General features: G+C 40.0%; 1 protein-coding gene across 4 annotated transcripts in view; it reads left to right on the top strand.

Annotated features, from left to right (window-relative positions):
- The window catches only part of CD226 (CD226 molecule), a 101,996-nt gene extending 86,486 nt beyond the window's left edge, over positions 1 to 15,510 (top strand). For 3 of the 4 annotated variants that reach the window (XM_029220754.1, XM_029220763.1, XM_029220746.1), the window contains 3 exons: positions 6,184 to 6,286; positions 10,920 to 10,977; positions 13,743 to 15,510. In XM_029220754.1, coding sequence (XP_029076587.1) covers positions 6,184 to 6,286; positions 10,920 to 10,977; positions 13,743 to 13,856 — 275 coding nt within the window. In that variant the 3' untranslated portion in view covers positions 13,857 to 15,510. The remainder of the gene's footprint in view (positions 1 to 6,183; positions 6,287 to 10,919; positions 10,978 to 13,742) is intronic. The other variant, XM_029220772.1, reaches the window with a different exon arrangement.
- Positions 15,511 to 15,963: the final 453 nt, after the last annotated feature.

The following is a 15,963-nucleotide window of genomic DNA, read 5'->3' on the forward strand; positions in this document are numbered from 1 at the left end:
GTAGAAAGGTGAGACATCTAATATGATGGAGTCAGCCTTGAAAATTTTCTCAACAAATTAGCAAATCAGAACGTTCGCCATCCCTGTGCCGCACATGCTGACTTGGGTACCCTTACCGTACTTCACTCGCTGTAGAGCACTATGGCCCAGAGTACGGCCAGTGCACATAGTGACACCAGAAAATGTAGCTACTGTGGTCAGCCTATCTTAGACTATGTGTTTCTCAACTGACGTAAAGTTTTAAAGTGTTTAAGTCACTTGGGAAACTATTTTCCATCAAGAGAGGCAAAACCATTGCAGCAAAACATGTACATAAGATTAGAAACTCGCTTCCTCATTGGCTTGCTCTGTAATTACAGGACAATTATTTAGATTCTCTGCACCTTATGTTTCTCAGTTAAAATCTAATAATACTTTTTTAAAATTTTATTGAACACAGTTGATTTACAATATTGTGTTAGTTTCTGCTGTACAGCAAAGTGATTCAGTTATACATGTATAAATATACTTTTTTATATTCCTTTCCATTATGGTTTATTACAGAATAGTGAATAGAGTTCCCTGTGCTATACAGTAGGACCTTGTTTTTTTATCAATTCTGTACATAATAGCTTGCATCTGCTGACCCCAAACTCCCAACCCACTCCTCCCCCAACCCCCTCTCCCTTGGCAACCAGAAGTCTGTTCTCTATATCTGTGAATCTGTTTCTGTTTCATAGATAAGTTCATTTGTGTCATATTTTAGATTCCACATATACGATAATACTTTCATTTTGAGGAGGAATAGTTACTATTCACTCAGAAGAAAAATTAGAGGTTGATGTCATGGCCCTTTAATTCTCTGAAAATAATTTATTCCCTAGGACCTTCTTGCTATAAAACAGGGAAAGGTTTCTGAACTACAAAGAATATAAAATCGGTCTGCACAAAGAAAGTCGACCTTTGAAAACTTGGGATCATATTACCATGCCTGTATTTCAGGCATACAGGAACGTTCAACAGACTTCAGACTACCATTTTTTCCAGTGGTCCTCCAAAGCTACAACCATTTTATACATGTTTATCAACACCACTTCTACCTTTCCCCAGAAAGGTGAATCTAGTTACAGGGACAAGCATCCTCTGTTATACATGACTAGTGCAACATGGAATGTCAACGTGAAAAGAATAGAAATTAGTTATTTAACTCTAATTTTGAATGTGTGCGGACAAAACATAAGTTCACTCTTAATAGCTTACATTATGTGGTGCTTAAATATGTAAATAAAGCCCCCCTACATGTTTTATCTAGAGCCACCCCCATGGCCACCCTTGGATTGATTGCATCATCATTTTGCAGTTGCCAAAAAAGTGTCCAGAAGGTCAAGTGATCTTACGCCGGGGTCTTCCAGGGAAAAGAATTAGAAGATAGGACTTAGAACTGAAGATAGGACTTAGAACTGAAGGCTTCCCTCCTCCATCTATTTTTTTCAAAAAATCAGTGTCTAATATGGGACGAAGATTGGATATTTGCATTATACAGTGAGTCAAAAATTGGAATCAACCTGATAGCACTGAGTCTGTCAACTAACACACATCTATCCTGTGGGAACATACACAGTGTGTATCCCATCTGTACATAGAGCGAAATCAAACATTTCTCTTCTTTTTAATGAGGTAAGACAGCAAGAATAACTTTTACTCGTATCTACCATGACCTGCCCAGGGCTGGGTAGAGGGTCAGGATCTCTGAGTTTTTCTCAGCATGTTTTTTGGTCCAGATATTTAGGTTCTAAGTTGCTTGGTTTCCCCAGTCCCTAACCCCACCCCAGACTCTAATAAAAGATAAATAGTAAACATCAATGCCTGCTCTTACCCGCCTGGCTCTGAGGCAAGGACCTGGAAGCATTTATATCCCAAGCCTTTCTAAGGGTTTATAACTCAGCTGTAAATACTTGTCATTGGCAGAAACGTAGCCTGGAGGTTTGCAGTCCTCGAGTAAGTTACTCATTTATATATCTCACTGACGTGCTTTAAATTGTTTTAACTGTATTTACCTTTCTTTCCTTTTTTTAAATAAATTTATTTATTTTATGTATTTATTTTTGGCTGCATTTGGTCTTCATTGCTGCACACAGGCTTTCTCTAGTTGCAGCAAGCGGGGGCTACTCTTCCTTGCAGTGCGCGGGCTTCTTATTGCGGTGGCTTCTCTTGTTGCGGAGCACGGGCTCTAGGCGCACGGGCTCCAGTAGTTGTGGCACGTGGGCTCAGTAGTTGTGGCTCGCAGGCTCTAGAGCACAGGCTCAGTAGTTGTGCACAGGCTTTGTTGCTTCATGGCATGTGGGATCTTCCCGGACCAGGGCTCAAACCCACGTCCCCTGCATTGGCAGGTGGATTCTTAACCACTGCGCCACCAGGGGAGTCCTATTTATCTTTCTTGATGGGAGGGAAGATAATGGCTTTATGGTTCACGACACTTTTGTCCTCCTATGAATCAACACCGCATTGGGATGAAGGTTGAAAAAAAATCAGCAAAATAGTGGCTGCCGAGAAGAGACAGTACTTCTTTCTTTAAGAGAGGGGCTTGAGGGCTGACGTTACTCAAGCTAAGATCTATTAAAAGAATTTAGGAAAAAGTGAACGTTAGGAACTATTGATTAACTCCCTAAAGCACCCACACCCATTTGCTTTTCCATCTTTTTTTGGTTTTAGCCGTACAGGGCCCAGCAAGTTGGGTGCTTACACCAGCCTGGTCCAAGTACTGCTGGTTCACAGTAACGCAGCAGAGGGGTGGGAAGCTGAGAAGGAGGTAACAAGTAGGATTGGCTATAGGCTGGGATACTCTGGATTGTAAGTGAATCTCTACCAGACTCCCATGCTTTTTTTCGGTGCCCACCATTTCATCTCTAATGCCAGGTACACAGTCTGCCTCAACACTATGTGTTAAAAGATGAGTGAAGAAGACGGATCTGAGTCCAGCAGGTCACCCATTGCTAAAAGAGGTTAAAAAGAGGCAACATATGTCACATTAAGGAATGCATCTGAAATTTAGATTTTATAAGTGAGCAGTGTGAAACAAATGAAGATACTTTTCAGTGGTTTCTACTTAATTCATACAGCTGGGAGCTTGGCAAAGAACGCCATCTTAATTGTTAAGGACTCAGAGTGCACTTCTGCAAAGACGCTCTCTACATCCTGCACTTCAAATATAACCACGAAAAACTGGCAGAGTATTCTGCTTTAAGCATGCAGACCTTTAAGTGTTTGTACAGTTTTTTTCTGATTATTAAAAGCAATACATAATTTAGTACATCTGGAAAATAGCAAAAAGCTTAAAGAAACAATCGCTTTTAATTCTATTCCCTGAAGATCATCACTTTAAAATTTTGGCGTGTTACTGCCTGGCAGGCTTTTTCATCCTAAGGTCTATACTTGATTGAGACATCATAGCATGCACAACTGTGAATTCTGGCTTTGAAATTTTACTTAACTTTCTATCTGGAGTCAGCAGTTTTCCATTTCATTGGGATTCTTTACACCCATGATCCTAATGTCTATAGCTGTGATTCTCTAGGAGGTGGCCCCAGACCAGCATCACACAGGAGCTGCAAATTCTGGGACCCACACAAACCTCCTGAGTCAGAAATTCTGAGGGGGGAGCTCAGCCATCTGTGGTTTAACGAGCCTCCCCCCGTCCCCCTGCCCTGTGATTCTAATTACATTTGAGACCCTCAGCTGTGTCGTCTTACTTTAGAGTGCTCCTGGGAAAGAAGGATTTTCTTTTTGCTCTTATAAATGTTCCACAAAACTCTTTTTTCACATTTCTGAGCATTTCTTTAGGAAAAAAGTAATTAATCAAATGTGCAAGAAGCTCGTGAAAAGGTCTGACGCACAGAGAGCGATTTCTTCCCAGAGGCGGGTTGCGGCAGATTTCTCTCCCCAAATGGAGCCTGAGGTCGTCCATCTTGCCACCTTCTTCCTTTCATGCAAACTTGTCTTTAAGCACTTTTGGTTAATAAGTTGTTTTTTATCTTACTTATTGTCTTAACATAGGTTTTTCTTGATAGCGAAGGTATGTTAAAGATACTAATTTTTTGCCTTTACATGTGATGATTTTGACCTACAGATATTTTTCATTTTGACCCAGTCAATCCTATGTATTTGCTTATTTGTATAAATTGGAAAGTCGTTTCTCATTACAGAAATTAAATAATACTCACTTATAGTTTATTCTTATGTTTACATTTAAACATTTAGATCTCTGCAGTCCACCCAGATTGGCTTTTTTTTACTGTAATTAAGATCTAAATTTCAAAAAACAGGTAAATAATTTTCCCAAAACACTGTCAATGAATTTTTTGATCATAACTTTCATTTTTTTCCACCATGCCTATTTAATTTAACCTTAGCATCTACTGTATTCAAATTATGTCAGCATAGCAACTGCGGTCCTTTTATAGGCCTGTGTTATAATGCAAATACTTTCAGGTATTTTGTTTGCTTTTAATAATGTGCCAAGAGCTTAAAAACATTAATTTCATATTTGACGGGGAAAAAATATCCTTGTTCCTTTTGCAGTGGTGGTTGAATGTATTTTTTTGTTGTTGTTCAATGTATTTTTGTTCTGAATAAGTTTCTCTTTCCTTCTCCCCATCGTATTTGGACAAAACCCTATCTTAGGCACTACATACAAGGTCTTTAAAAGTGTTCATATATTTTTTCTATCTTTATTCACCTTACAGGTTAACAAATTTAAAACATAAAAATAATGTTCATTTTTTGACTTAGTTTCTTTTTGCAGTAAAGCTTGCAAAAGAATGAGTGGAGTAGACTTTGAGCTCTTATCATGAAAAAAATCTCAGCTATAGTGGGTCAGGAAGGAAGAAATCATCTGAGTGAAGGATTGGGAAGAATGCTGTGAAAAGTGTGGTTTACAGGTTGCTGTGGGATTCCAGATAGCCTGGGAGTCAGGGTACAAGCGTTCGAGCTTTTATTTCAAGAGAGAGGGAAGCTGTGCTGTTCTCTGCCATAGCTGCCCCTTTCCTACAAATTTCCTGGGAAATTCGCTGCCTAAAGATATAGGGATGGCCATAAAGATGGAGCCTCGGGGCTTCCCTCGTGGCGCAGTGGTTGAGAGTCCGCCTGCCGATGCAGGGGACACGGGTTCGTGCCCCGGTCCGGGAAGATCCCACATGCCGCGGAGCAGCTGGCCCTGTGAGCCATGGCCGCTGAGCCTGCGCGTCCGGAGCCTGTGCTCCGCAACGGGAGTGGCCGCAACACTGAGAGGCCCGCGTACCGCAAAAAAAGAAGAAAAAAAAAAAAAAGATGGCGCCTCGGTTTCAATTCAATCCTGTTTCCATCAACAACACATACTGATGAGTTTCTTCTTCTTGTAAGGAGCTCTGTGGGTGGCGGTGGGTGAGGTGTGCTGTGGGCAGGCGGACATTTGAAAGAGGAAATGGTCTCTGGCCTCATGGGATCTGGCTCCAGATGTGAGCAAATATTTGAATATTGCCTTATTAGCCTCTTATCACAGCTCTGTGATGTAATTAGAAGTGTTGGCATCACTTGACAGTTGAAGGAAGGCTGGCAGAGAAGGTTAGGAATTTGCTGGAGGTCAAACAGCTAAACAGTGAAAGAACCAGGATGAGAATTTCAGATTCCCTGGCCATTGCTCTTTCCAGTTAATCGCTGAGTTGGAAAAGTAACATGCTTTTCCTGATTATTTTTATCATTAACCGTAATTGAGTAGACAATATTTCTTGAACAAAATTCCACTTATAAACATCAAAGTTACATACTGTTGTGTCTTGGATGTACTTAATGCAATAGAACTAAGAAGTAATCTTCATTTATATACTATTTTGATGTGTTTTTTTCCTACAAAAGATTTCATGTATGTGATCAGGAGCTCATTAGAATGAAGTGATATCTGTCTTGAATGCTTTCTATTCTTGGTCTCAATAAGGTGTCAAACCCACCATTAGATCCAGGAACTAGTGAAAATCTGTGAGGAGTCAGAAGTATTTAGGAGACTGAAAGAAAAATCTTTTTCCCCTATCTCATCCTATTTTTTACTGGAATCTTTGTTTTACATTGTTACCCTATGATGATTAATATACCCTTTCCTAATTTTCCCACTTCCCTTTCCTTTCTGGCTTTAGCTGAATTCCTAATTCCTCCTATAACTTTGTTTCCTCTTAGGTAAAACCAATAACCAATCCATCCTCTTCATGGCCGCAGGCACAGCTTTGTTGTTGCTGTTGATTATCCTAATTACCACCGTCATTGCCATTCCTTATAAGAGGTGAGTATTGCAGCTCCTCCTGGATCTAGTTTTCCCTGAGTAATTCTGACGCTGGAGTTTCTCCATTAATAACCCAGTAGTTGGTCAAGCTGTCTTATGACTCAGGTACTGAGTCCATGTACTTTGAGCGCTGCTCTTGTACGTAGCAGAGAAGGAGTTAAAGTTGGAGGAGGAGGCTAGAATGACTCATTTCGGCATTAGTAGGAGTGGGCAGTGCACCCCTGCACTAACAAAGCCAGCCGCCTGGTGCCTCTGCTCTGTCTGCTACCCCGTCTCTCCTCTCCTCCTGCAAAGGAAAACGGCTGTCAGGTGAGGGGGAGGTATGTGTGTGTAACAGAGAGAGAGAGAGAGAGATGGATTCTGAGAGAAGATCAGGATTGAACAGTAATAATGCCTTCATTCATTCATTCATTAAATATTTATTGTGGCAGTGGTGACTGAGATGTAGTGGCATGCATATTCTAATAAGCAAGCAACGTGATTTTAAATGGTTCTATATTCTCTGAAACAATCAGTGTAGGTGCCTTTATTAAATCATTGAGAAGAAAGGAGTTGGGAGGGGCTGCCCTAGAGAGAGCAGGTGGCCATTGGCCTCTTCTAAAGTTTCCTACCTTTTACCGCCTGTGGCACACTTGGCAATTTTCTAGGCTGTTCTTGGTTAACTCTTCCCTTCTTAGCTGCCCCATGTTCATCAACTCACCAGTCCAGGTATTTGTTGCAATCTTAGCTGTAGTCATATTGGGTTGGAATCATTCCTTATACTTGTGATCCAACTAAAGTATTAAATTCTTAAGGAAAGAAGGAACCAAACTTTTGATGTCTACGTTTTGAATGTCCGACACATGGTAGGCACTTACTGTATGTTTGTTGAGTGAAGGAATACATCCATCTCCACTCTTCTCCCCCAGTAATGTTACCACTCACGCATGCACGCGCGCACACACACACACGCACACACACACACACACAGTCCTGCGTGCTTATTGACGGGGTTTCCCATCGGTTTCCCCATCTCGTCGCCGTATCCTCTTCGAAGGCTCCCCTCACTGCTCGCCTGACTTCAGCGGTACTCCCCCTTTCTAACTCATCTGTTATTTTCCTGGTTCCTCTTCTAAAAGCTAGACTGGCCACGTCGTCTCCCTGTTTAAGACTTGTTTATTGTCTTTCCACTGGCGCCAGGATAACGCTAAGCTCACTAACCTTGTGGCACAGGTGCCCTTTGTTCTGACCCCAGCCCAATTAATCTGACCCCAACCTAATATTCATTCATATTTTCTACTTTACTTACTCCCCTGATATTGACAAAATGTATTAAAACTACAACTTTTATTCTGTGAACACGCCTGACTCTTCCCATTTGTTATGACACCAAAATGCTGATTTCCCCCATATTTGGCCTTAGAATGATCTGGTCCTGCAGACCATTCAAGGTGTGGGATGCGTGTCCCCTCTGGGAGGGCTGTCCTGCTTCTCCCTCCCTACAAGTAGACATGATGTCACCATCCAGAATCGTGTTGCACTTCTTAACCACCACACCTCGCAGCCTGCTTTGTAGTTTAATCACTTCCATGCTTGGCTTCCCTTCTATTCATAATGGCAGGGATTATGTTTTATTCATTTTTTAGTGTTTGATAGCATTTAGCGCTAATCTTTCCAAATAAGGATGGTCCATAAGCATTTGTCTAATTAAATTGAAACATGAAACTGTCGTGGTTCCTTTCTGTCCATCATGGGCTGCCCTCCAGTCTTTCCCTGGTCAGAAATTAGCAAATTGAGGTAAGGATGTTAGTGACACTGAGGATTTCTCTACTGCCTCACCTTGGTTGATTAAAAAATGCACCGAGGGCAGATACGACAGCAGGAGCACATGGGAACACAAGGAATATGGCTAGGAGAGAGTGAGTGACAGGACAGACCTCGAGAGGGTCACAGATATTGGACAGAAAGGATTTAGCTTCATGAAAATGCATCAGTTTTACATGAATAGCTAAATTGAACTGTAGAATATCTTGTCCCACTTGGTTAAATGTGATAAAAAGAAGATCAGTGGACTTGAATGCATAACCATGGCCAAACACCACACAGCAAAAAGCACTTGTTCTTTCTACCTTGTCATTGGTATTGATTTGTGGTCGTTACTTAGAATGGAAACGACTTGAAAAATGACCCAAGGGACTAAACAATGACCTTCTGAACTCTGTCTTAGCAACTGTTTAAAATAATCCTGCCGCTTCAGCTTCAGATGTGCTGACCTAGAGAGAAGCCAAAATACATCACAGGGTGCCTGAAGGAGACTGAATTCTTCCTTCACGCCCAGCACCGGGGAGCCTGTGAGCATGAGGCCTTTGGAGCACAGTTGGTGTCATTTCCAGTTAGAGACCAGAATAGTGACCATATTCAGTGAGCATGGCTAGGGGAAGGCATAGCACCAGTAAGCGTGACAGGAGCCGAGATACAGTCTAGGGATTGACACCTGAGTCTGTAGGAAGAAATTTAATATTTAGCGAGCAAATGTTAGGCACTTACTTTTACCTCTGTAGTCAGCTTCGAGGTTCACAGCAAATAGGGTGTCTTGGTTTGTCTGGGACTTTCCGGGTTTCAGCGCTGATCATTCCTCATCCCAGGGAAACTCCTTAGAATCAAGCAAGCCAGAACGGGAATATGTTTACTGTCTTTATTCTACAGGTGAGAGGACTGACCTTTAGAGATGCAAATAACTAGTCAATTGCAGAGCACAAGTTAGACGCAGATCATCTAACTCTAAACTTCGTGTTCTCGTTGTATGATAAATAAGTGCTAGGGATGCAATCTACGACGTGGTAAATATAATTAACACGGCTCTACATTATGTATGCCTGTTGTTACGAGAGCAAATTCTAAGGGTTCTCGTCACAAGGAAAATGTTTTTTCTATTTCTTTACTTTTGTGTCTATATGAGATGGTGGATGTTCACCAAACTTACTGTGGAAATTGTTTCATCATGTATGTAAGTCAGATTATTATGCTGTACACCTTAAACTTACACAGTGCTGTATTGTATCAATTGTATCTCAATAAAACTGGGGAAAAAAATCATCTTCTCTTTTCCTCATCACATTGTATATGCTAAGCTTATGTTAAAAGTATATTTGTTGGGGTGGGATAGGGAGGGTGGGAGGGAGACGCAAGAGGGAGGAGATATGGGGATTATATGTATACATATAGCTGATTCACTTTGTTATAAAGCAGAAACTAACACACCATTGTAAAGCAATTATACTCGAATAAAGATGTTAAAAAATATATTTGTTTATATATATAACACACATGTATATATATATATTTGGACCTACTTGGGAAAGTTAACTCTATATTATGATATAACAAGCCTTGTGAAAGATAATTTAACAAAGGATCAAAAGTCATAGATCTGTGTCTGTTTCCTCACTTGTGAAAAGAGGATAATAATAGTGTCTGTATCATAGATTTCTTATGAGGAATAAGTAATTTATATAAAAGATCTTAGAAATATGACTTGCACATAGTAAATTTACACATAAAGTAAGTAAATAATTTGTTTAAATACTACTTAATAAGTAAATACATAAATGCACATAGTCTGTGATTCTGTTGACATGGTAGGAGGATTTCATAGCAACTAGAAGAGACCATCAGAGTCAACAGTGATTATCTGAACAACCTTTCCCTGGAGAGAGACTATCTTGCCAGGTTTTCAAAATTTCTGTGAAGTAATTATAACCTCATCTTTAAAAAAAACCTCGACATTTTTGTATCTGACCCGTCCCCTCTGTGGTTCAATAAGAATCTTTTCTGTAGGGGAATGAAAATCATCTCCCCATGATAACAATTTCCATACACTTGGATGTAGTTATTTCATCTTTGCATTCAATTACATTACTCTCTTCTCTTGTATTTTCTTTTCAAAGATTCCTCCTGAAGTTAGGTTTTTATAAGTTTTGTTGAAACTGTGGAGAGTTTATCGAATAGTATGGTTTCGGATGGCCCGTTTTCAGCTGCGCAGTGTGACTGTAGAAGCAGTGAGCCTGGTAGTCAGGAAGGAGGGCTGTGAATTCAAATCCCGATTCTGCTGATAACCAACCATGTGATTTGGGGCAAATTACTCTTCCTCACAGTGCCTCAGTTCCCCAGCTCGTTAAATAGAGAGTTTTTGATGAAATCTGAATAAAGTAATCCATACAGGTGGTTTAGTAAAACTCCCGGAAGATTCCATAAAGCTTAGTCGTACTGTCATTGTCATCCAAGACGTTGCACTGTTAGCATTTAAAAGGAAGTTTTAATTGTGGGAAATCTCTAAGTCATTTATGTATCAATAATAACCCACTCTGCACCATTCTTTAGTAAACTCACTGAGATTAATTACTAAGGAACTGGCTGCATATCCATTTAGTTGCCTTCACCATCTGTGAGCACACTGGAGAAGGTACGAAAAATGAAAAAATTTAGGACAGTGGAATTTTGGGTGAGTATGTATAAAACCGCTGTGGACAGCTGCTTTAACATAATCACTAAGGGCGTGTGGGCTGCGGGTACAGGTGAGGTATTATAGAGCGTCTGAAATAATGCTGGTGCTGGAGTGTCATTCTTATTACCTCTCTTGTACATGTTTTCCCAGAAGGAGAAGGAGACAGAAAAGAGGCCTATTTAAAGAGTACTGGGACACACAGAATAGGGTAAGTTTTCTCAGAATTGTCATCCCCCCCCCCGTTTTGTGCATCATAAATGTAAAGTCAGTCCATTTTGCAGTTAGCAATCTTCTTTTTTATTCTCCTTTCAATAACCTAACCAGTGCAGTTGCCTGTTGTTCCAGTATCAGCTATTTGATGAAATGGTTATTTTCTGAACTAGTCTCCTGTTATTAATACCTTTGAAACTGTTTGTTTTACATCACATAAATAAAGGAGCAATTATACTAGATAATAATAATCAACATTGCACATTACCAAAATCTGTATTAGTTTCCTAGGGCTGCAGCAACAAAATTACCACAAAGAGGGTGACTAGAAACAACAGAAATCTAGTCTCTCACAGTTCTGGAGGGTTGGAATCCAAAATCAAGGTCTCAGCAGGATCAGTTCCCTCTTGGGACGAGACTCTGTTCTGTGCTTCTCTCCTGGCTTCCGGTGGTTGTTGGCATTCCTTGGCTTGTAGACGCATCACTCTAGTCTGTTCCTCTGTCTTGACATGGCGTTCTTCCGTGTGTGTGTGTGTGTGTGTGTGTGTGTGTGTGTGTGTCTGTATCTCTTCTCCTTTTATAAGGGAACCAGTCATATTGGGCTAAGAGCCCACCTTACTTCAGTATGACCTCATTTTAACTAATTACATCTGCAGCAACCCTATTTCCAAATAAGGTCACATTAATGAAGGTCTGGGAAGGACAAAAATTTAGGGGGGATGATATCTGGCCCAGTACAGGGCATGATAATATTTTTATGTCATGAGGTTATTGTGAGGATTAAATTAAATGTAACTAAAAGCATAGCAAGCACGTAGAAAAATGCAATGCAGGATATCCATTATTGTTACGATGTTTGGATTAATTTATTAATTAACGGATATTCAGATTATAAAGCTAAAGACCTTTTTGTTGGGCTGCAGGAATCGAGTGAACTTGACATTGTCCTCCTATTCTACGTGCCCCTGCCCCTTAATGTTTAATTGACAGAGGAGAAATTCCCTTCTGGGTGTGAAGATAAGAGGGACACTTATTTTCGTGCTCATTGTCTCCACTATAGGTCAGATATTCTCTTTAACACATACTATTGTGTTTACAAAATTTTACAATAAAACATTTCCCTGAGTGTTATCTAAAATTACATCCATATCTCTTCAATTTAATTATTTGCCATTGAATGCTACACGGCCCAAACCTCAAGTACTAAAAAGTTTCTGACAATCCAGTGTGTGTGCTTCAAACTTCTTAATAATCTATCAGTTTAACATTCTTCTTTCTGTTAGGTAGTTACTTTTTTGCAAAACAAAAAAAAATTTTTTTCTGAATATCTCATGGTTTGCTTTTGGGCACCAAGTGCGAAGGCTGGAGAAGTCTGACCTTGTCTGACCTGCCATGCCTGCACGCAAGGAAACCGTGTTCTGTCACATGCAATTTCCGGATCCCTTCTCTGTCCTTAGCTGTTGTCCATTCAAGCCAATCCAAAGCCACATTTATTGCTGTGAATTTCAGAGGAGGAAAGGCGCTTTGCAACTTCCTCACTAGGTATTCAACTCTTCCAGGCTTTTGCAGAATAATGATAATTTGAATGGTGATTAGAAAGTTAGACAGTAAACTGGTCTGTGAAGTTAGACCTACTTGATTCTGCGGGGTATTTTTTTAGACAAACTACATAGAAAACAATAGCACTTGAATTTTCCTTTTACTTTCTCCTCGCAAACACTGAAACCACACTAGATTTTCAGACTACTCACCGAAAGACCCCTCTCTCTCCCTCTCTTCTCCTCCCTTCAATTCTGCCCCGCCCCCACTCTCTCCCCTCCTCTGTCACTTATGCTTACGTATTTTCTGTCACACACATACATACAGGTGGTCAAAGTGACCCAATTAAGGTAGAGAAGATTAATGATTGTATAACATCATCTTGAAAGTGAATGTGCATTTATTTTTGTAATTTTAAAAAGATTTATTTATTTTATTTTATTATTTATTTTTGGCTGTGTTGGGTCTTCGTTATGGGCTTTCTCTAGTTGCGGCGAGCGGGGGCGATTCTTCGTTGTTGTGCACGGGCTTCTCATTGCGGTGGCTTCTCTTGTTGCAGAGCACGGGCTCTAGGCGTGTGGGCTTCAGTAGTTGTGGCATGCGGGCTCATTAGTTGTGGCTCACGGGCTGTAGAGCGCAGGCTCAGTAGTTGTGGCTCATGGGCTTAGTTGCTTCGCGGCATGTGGGATCTTCCCAGGCCAGGGCTCAAACCTGTTTCCCCTCCATTGGCAGGTAGATTCTTAACCACTGTGCCACCAGGGGAGTCCCTGTAATTTTTTAATTGTGTTCAGTTGCTTATTTTTAAGCCAGCACACTGTGTACTTCAAAAATATTTATTTTTCCATTCAACAGAAATTAATGATTATCCACTATGGGAAGATACTGTACTAGACTTTCCATATAAAAAATACAAATAATGGTTCTCTTCAAAATAGCCTAACATCAGGAGAGGGAGTTTTACATTTAAACAGGTAATTTATATCACAATATATCAAGTGATAATCAAGGCTAGGTCTCTGTTGTATCTCACTCACCACTCTGCAAATCAAGAATGTAATTCCTCACAGAAGTTCAATACAGTGAAGAGAATGTTTTATGAAATTAACTGTACTAGAAATTTGACCTATATCATGGTTGAACTAAGGAGAGATTTATGTTTTGAGTGTCTTTATTAAGTGCTGAAATGCAGTGAATTATTAACATCCTTTGTGTTTGTCTTTCTAGGCAACCAACAACTACAGAATTCCTGTCCCTGCCAATCAGCCTTCAGATGGAGCAGGAGAGGATATTTATGTCAACTACCCAACCTTCTCTCGTAGACCAAAGACTAGAGTCTAAGCTTTTCCCTTAATCTGAGCATATTAATGATGACTATTATGCACATGGCTCTTTATACAATTTCTTCCCACTATTTAGTGTCTACCTTGGATACTAGTTGACCAAATTTATTTCGTTTGACAGGAAAAATACTGCCTTAACTAGAGAACATTCTTAACAGAAATGTTTTAGAGAACCTGACTCTAATTAGCTCACACATAAAAGGAAACTTATTGAATCCTGTAATGGAACAATCAAGGGGAGATCAACCTTCAGGCAAGGGTTATTTACCAGGGCTTAAATATTATGTCTAGAATTAAGTATGGATATAAGACAGTTTCTGCATGCCCTTTCACAGTGTTGGATCCACTTCCTTGGTGTTAGCCTAACTCTCATTCAGGCTTTTCCCTTGTGTTTCCAAGATGACTGCCAACAACTCTTGGCAATTCATAATTCTTGTTTCTGTCTGACAAAGAGTTTGTTCTGATAGAGCAAACACATTTGGTTACTTGTCCATCATAAAACAGTCATTATGGCCAGAAAGGATGAAAAGGCTTAAGTCAGTTAAGGGCTCACCTCTAGAGCTAGGTAGGAGTGGGACCAAAGCACCCTACTGGGAAATTCAGAGTTTTATTAGAAGAAGTAAAGGGGAGCCTGGAAGCTGGGCTGGTTGCCAACAAATGCGGACTGTAATGACCTTCCAAGACATCTTCCGTTAGCCGGCTAAAAAGAGTAGGAGGGCAGGTCTAGGTTAGCTCTCTCCCTCTTCCCACTTCTAGAACCTACTCTGCCCGCTTGGTCCAGAAGAGTACTTGGCAGTAGAATGACTAAATGGTCAAGAGGAAGATAAATGTGGCAGGGAAATCTCTTCCTTTGCTACTCTCAAATAAATTCATTTCTGATTTCATATAGAATTTCACTATCCCTGGTTTAGCCTTATGAGCAAGAGTAGTAGATGATCCAACAGTAACTTAATTTTTTATATTGAATTTTTTATACTTTTGAGAATTGTTTTTAATATATAATTTCTCTCAAAAGAGTCAGGTACCTAGACATTATTAGCTTTTAAAAAAATAATTATGTGAAATTTAAATACAAGAAAAAGAATGATAGTTGGAAGTGGTGGTATAGGGTGGTAGGGTAGAAAAGAGAGGGGGCAAAGCACTGGGAGGGTTAGGGAGCGAGGAAAAGGGATCAAAGAATAGGAAGGTACAAAGAAACTTCTGTTGCTTCAAAGTTTGGCCAAAGACACAGTTTGGCCTAATGTTATGACTGACAGGGCAATTAGAGACCATGCCTGCCATTGTCCAAATTCTAGATGCAGGCAACAATGAAAAGTATTTGTGAAACTCAATAACAGTCATGGTCACCTCGAAACCACAATGGTTTGGTAATGACCAAATATAATGATCGTTCGTGTCTCTAATACTCATCTTTAAAAGATTCTTATTTCTAGGCAGTTCCCTGGTGGCCTAGTGGTTAGGATTCTGGGCTTTCACTGCCATAGCACAGGTTCAACCCCTACTTGGGGAACTGAGAACCTGCAAGCTGTGTGGCACAGCCAAAGAAAAAAAAAAGAAAGAAAGAAAGAAAAAAAAGATCCTCATTTCTAAAAGGTTCATCACAATAGCTGCATTAAGGTTTCAAAGTTGCAGACTTTTCATGATAACCTAAAGCAATCCCAAACCAAATTCTCATACTGTCTAGACAGATTCTTAAGCTGTAATTGACAGTTTTAGCAGGCCAGTGGATATTTTATGGTTTTATCTTTAAATACATGCACGCCACATAGTGCAGTTATCTGTGAATTACAGAAATTGTGAATGCCCCTACCTATTTCAGAAGGGAAAAAGTAAAACCGACCACTCCCAGTTGTACTTACGTACATGCAATGAGAGTTAGCTCTCATTTTTATTTTGTTTGCTTATAGATCTTTATATCTGGATTCAAGAAGTGTTTCCACAAATATATTTGTAACAAAGTTGGAAGGCAGTTTTACAAGGAAACCATCTACTGTTTTGTTGACTATATCAGATCAATGAAAGTTTCCGTGGCTGAATCTATCAATTTGCATGGTGAAGCAAACTTAACATCCTTTAAAAGATAAATGACTTCTTTTCCCTAAAAG

This window comes from Monodon monoceros, unplaced genomic scaffold (assembly GCF_005190385.1).
Source record: "Monodon monoceros isolate NGI ecotype Baffin Bay Population unplaced genomic scaffold, NGI_Narwhal_1 Super_Scaffold_1, whole genome shotgun sequence".
Taxonomy (NCBI): Eukaryota; Metazoa; Chordata; class Mammalia; order Artiodactyla; family Monodontidae; genus Monodon; species Monodon monoceros.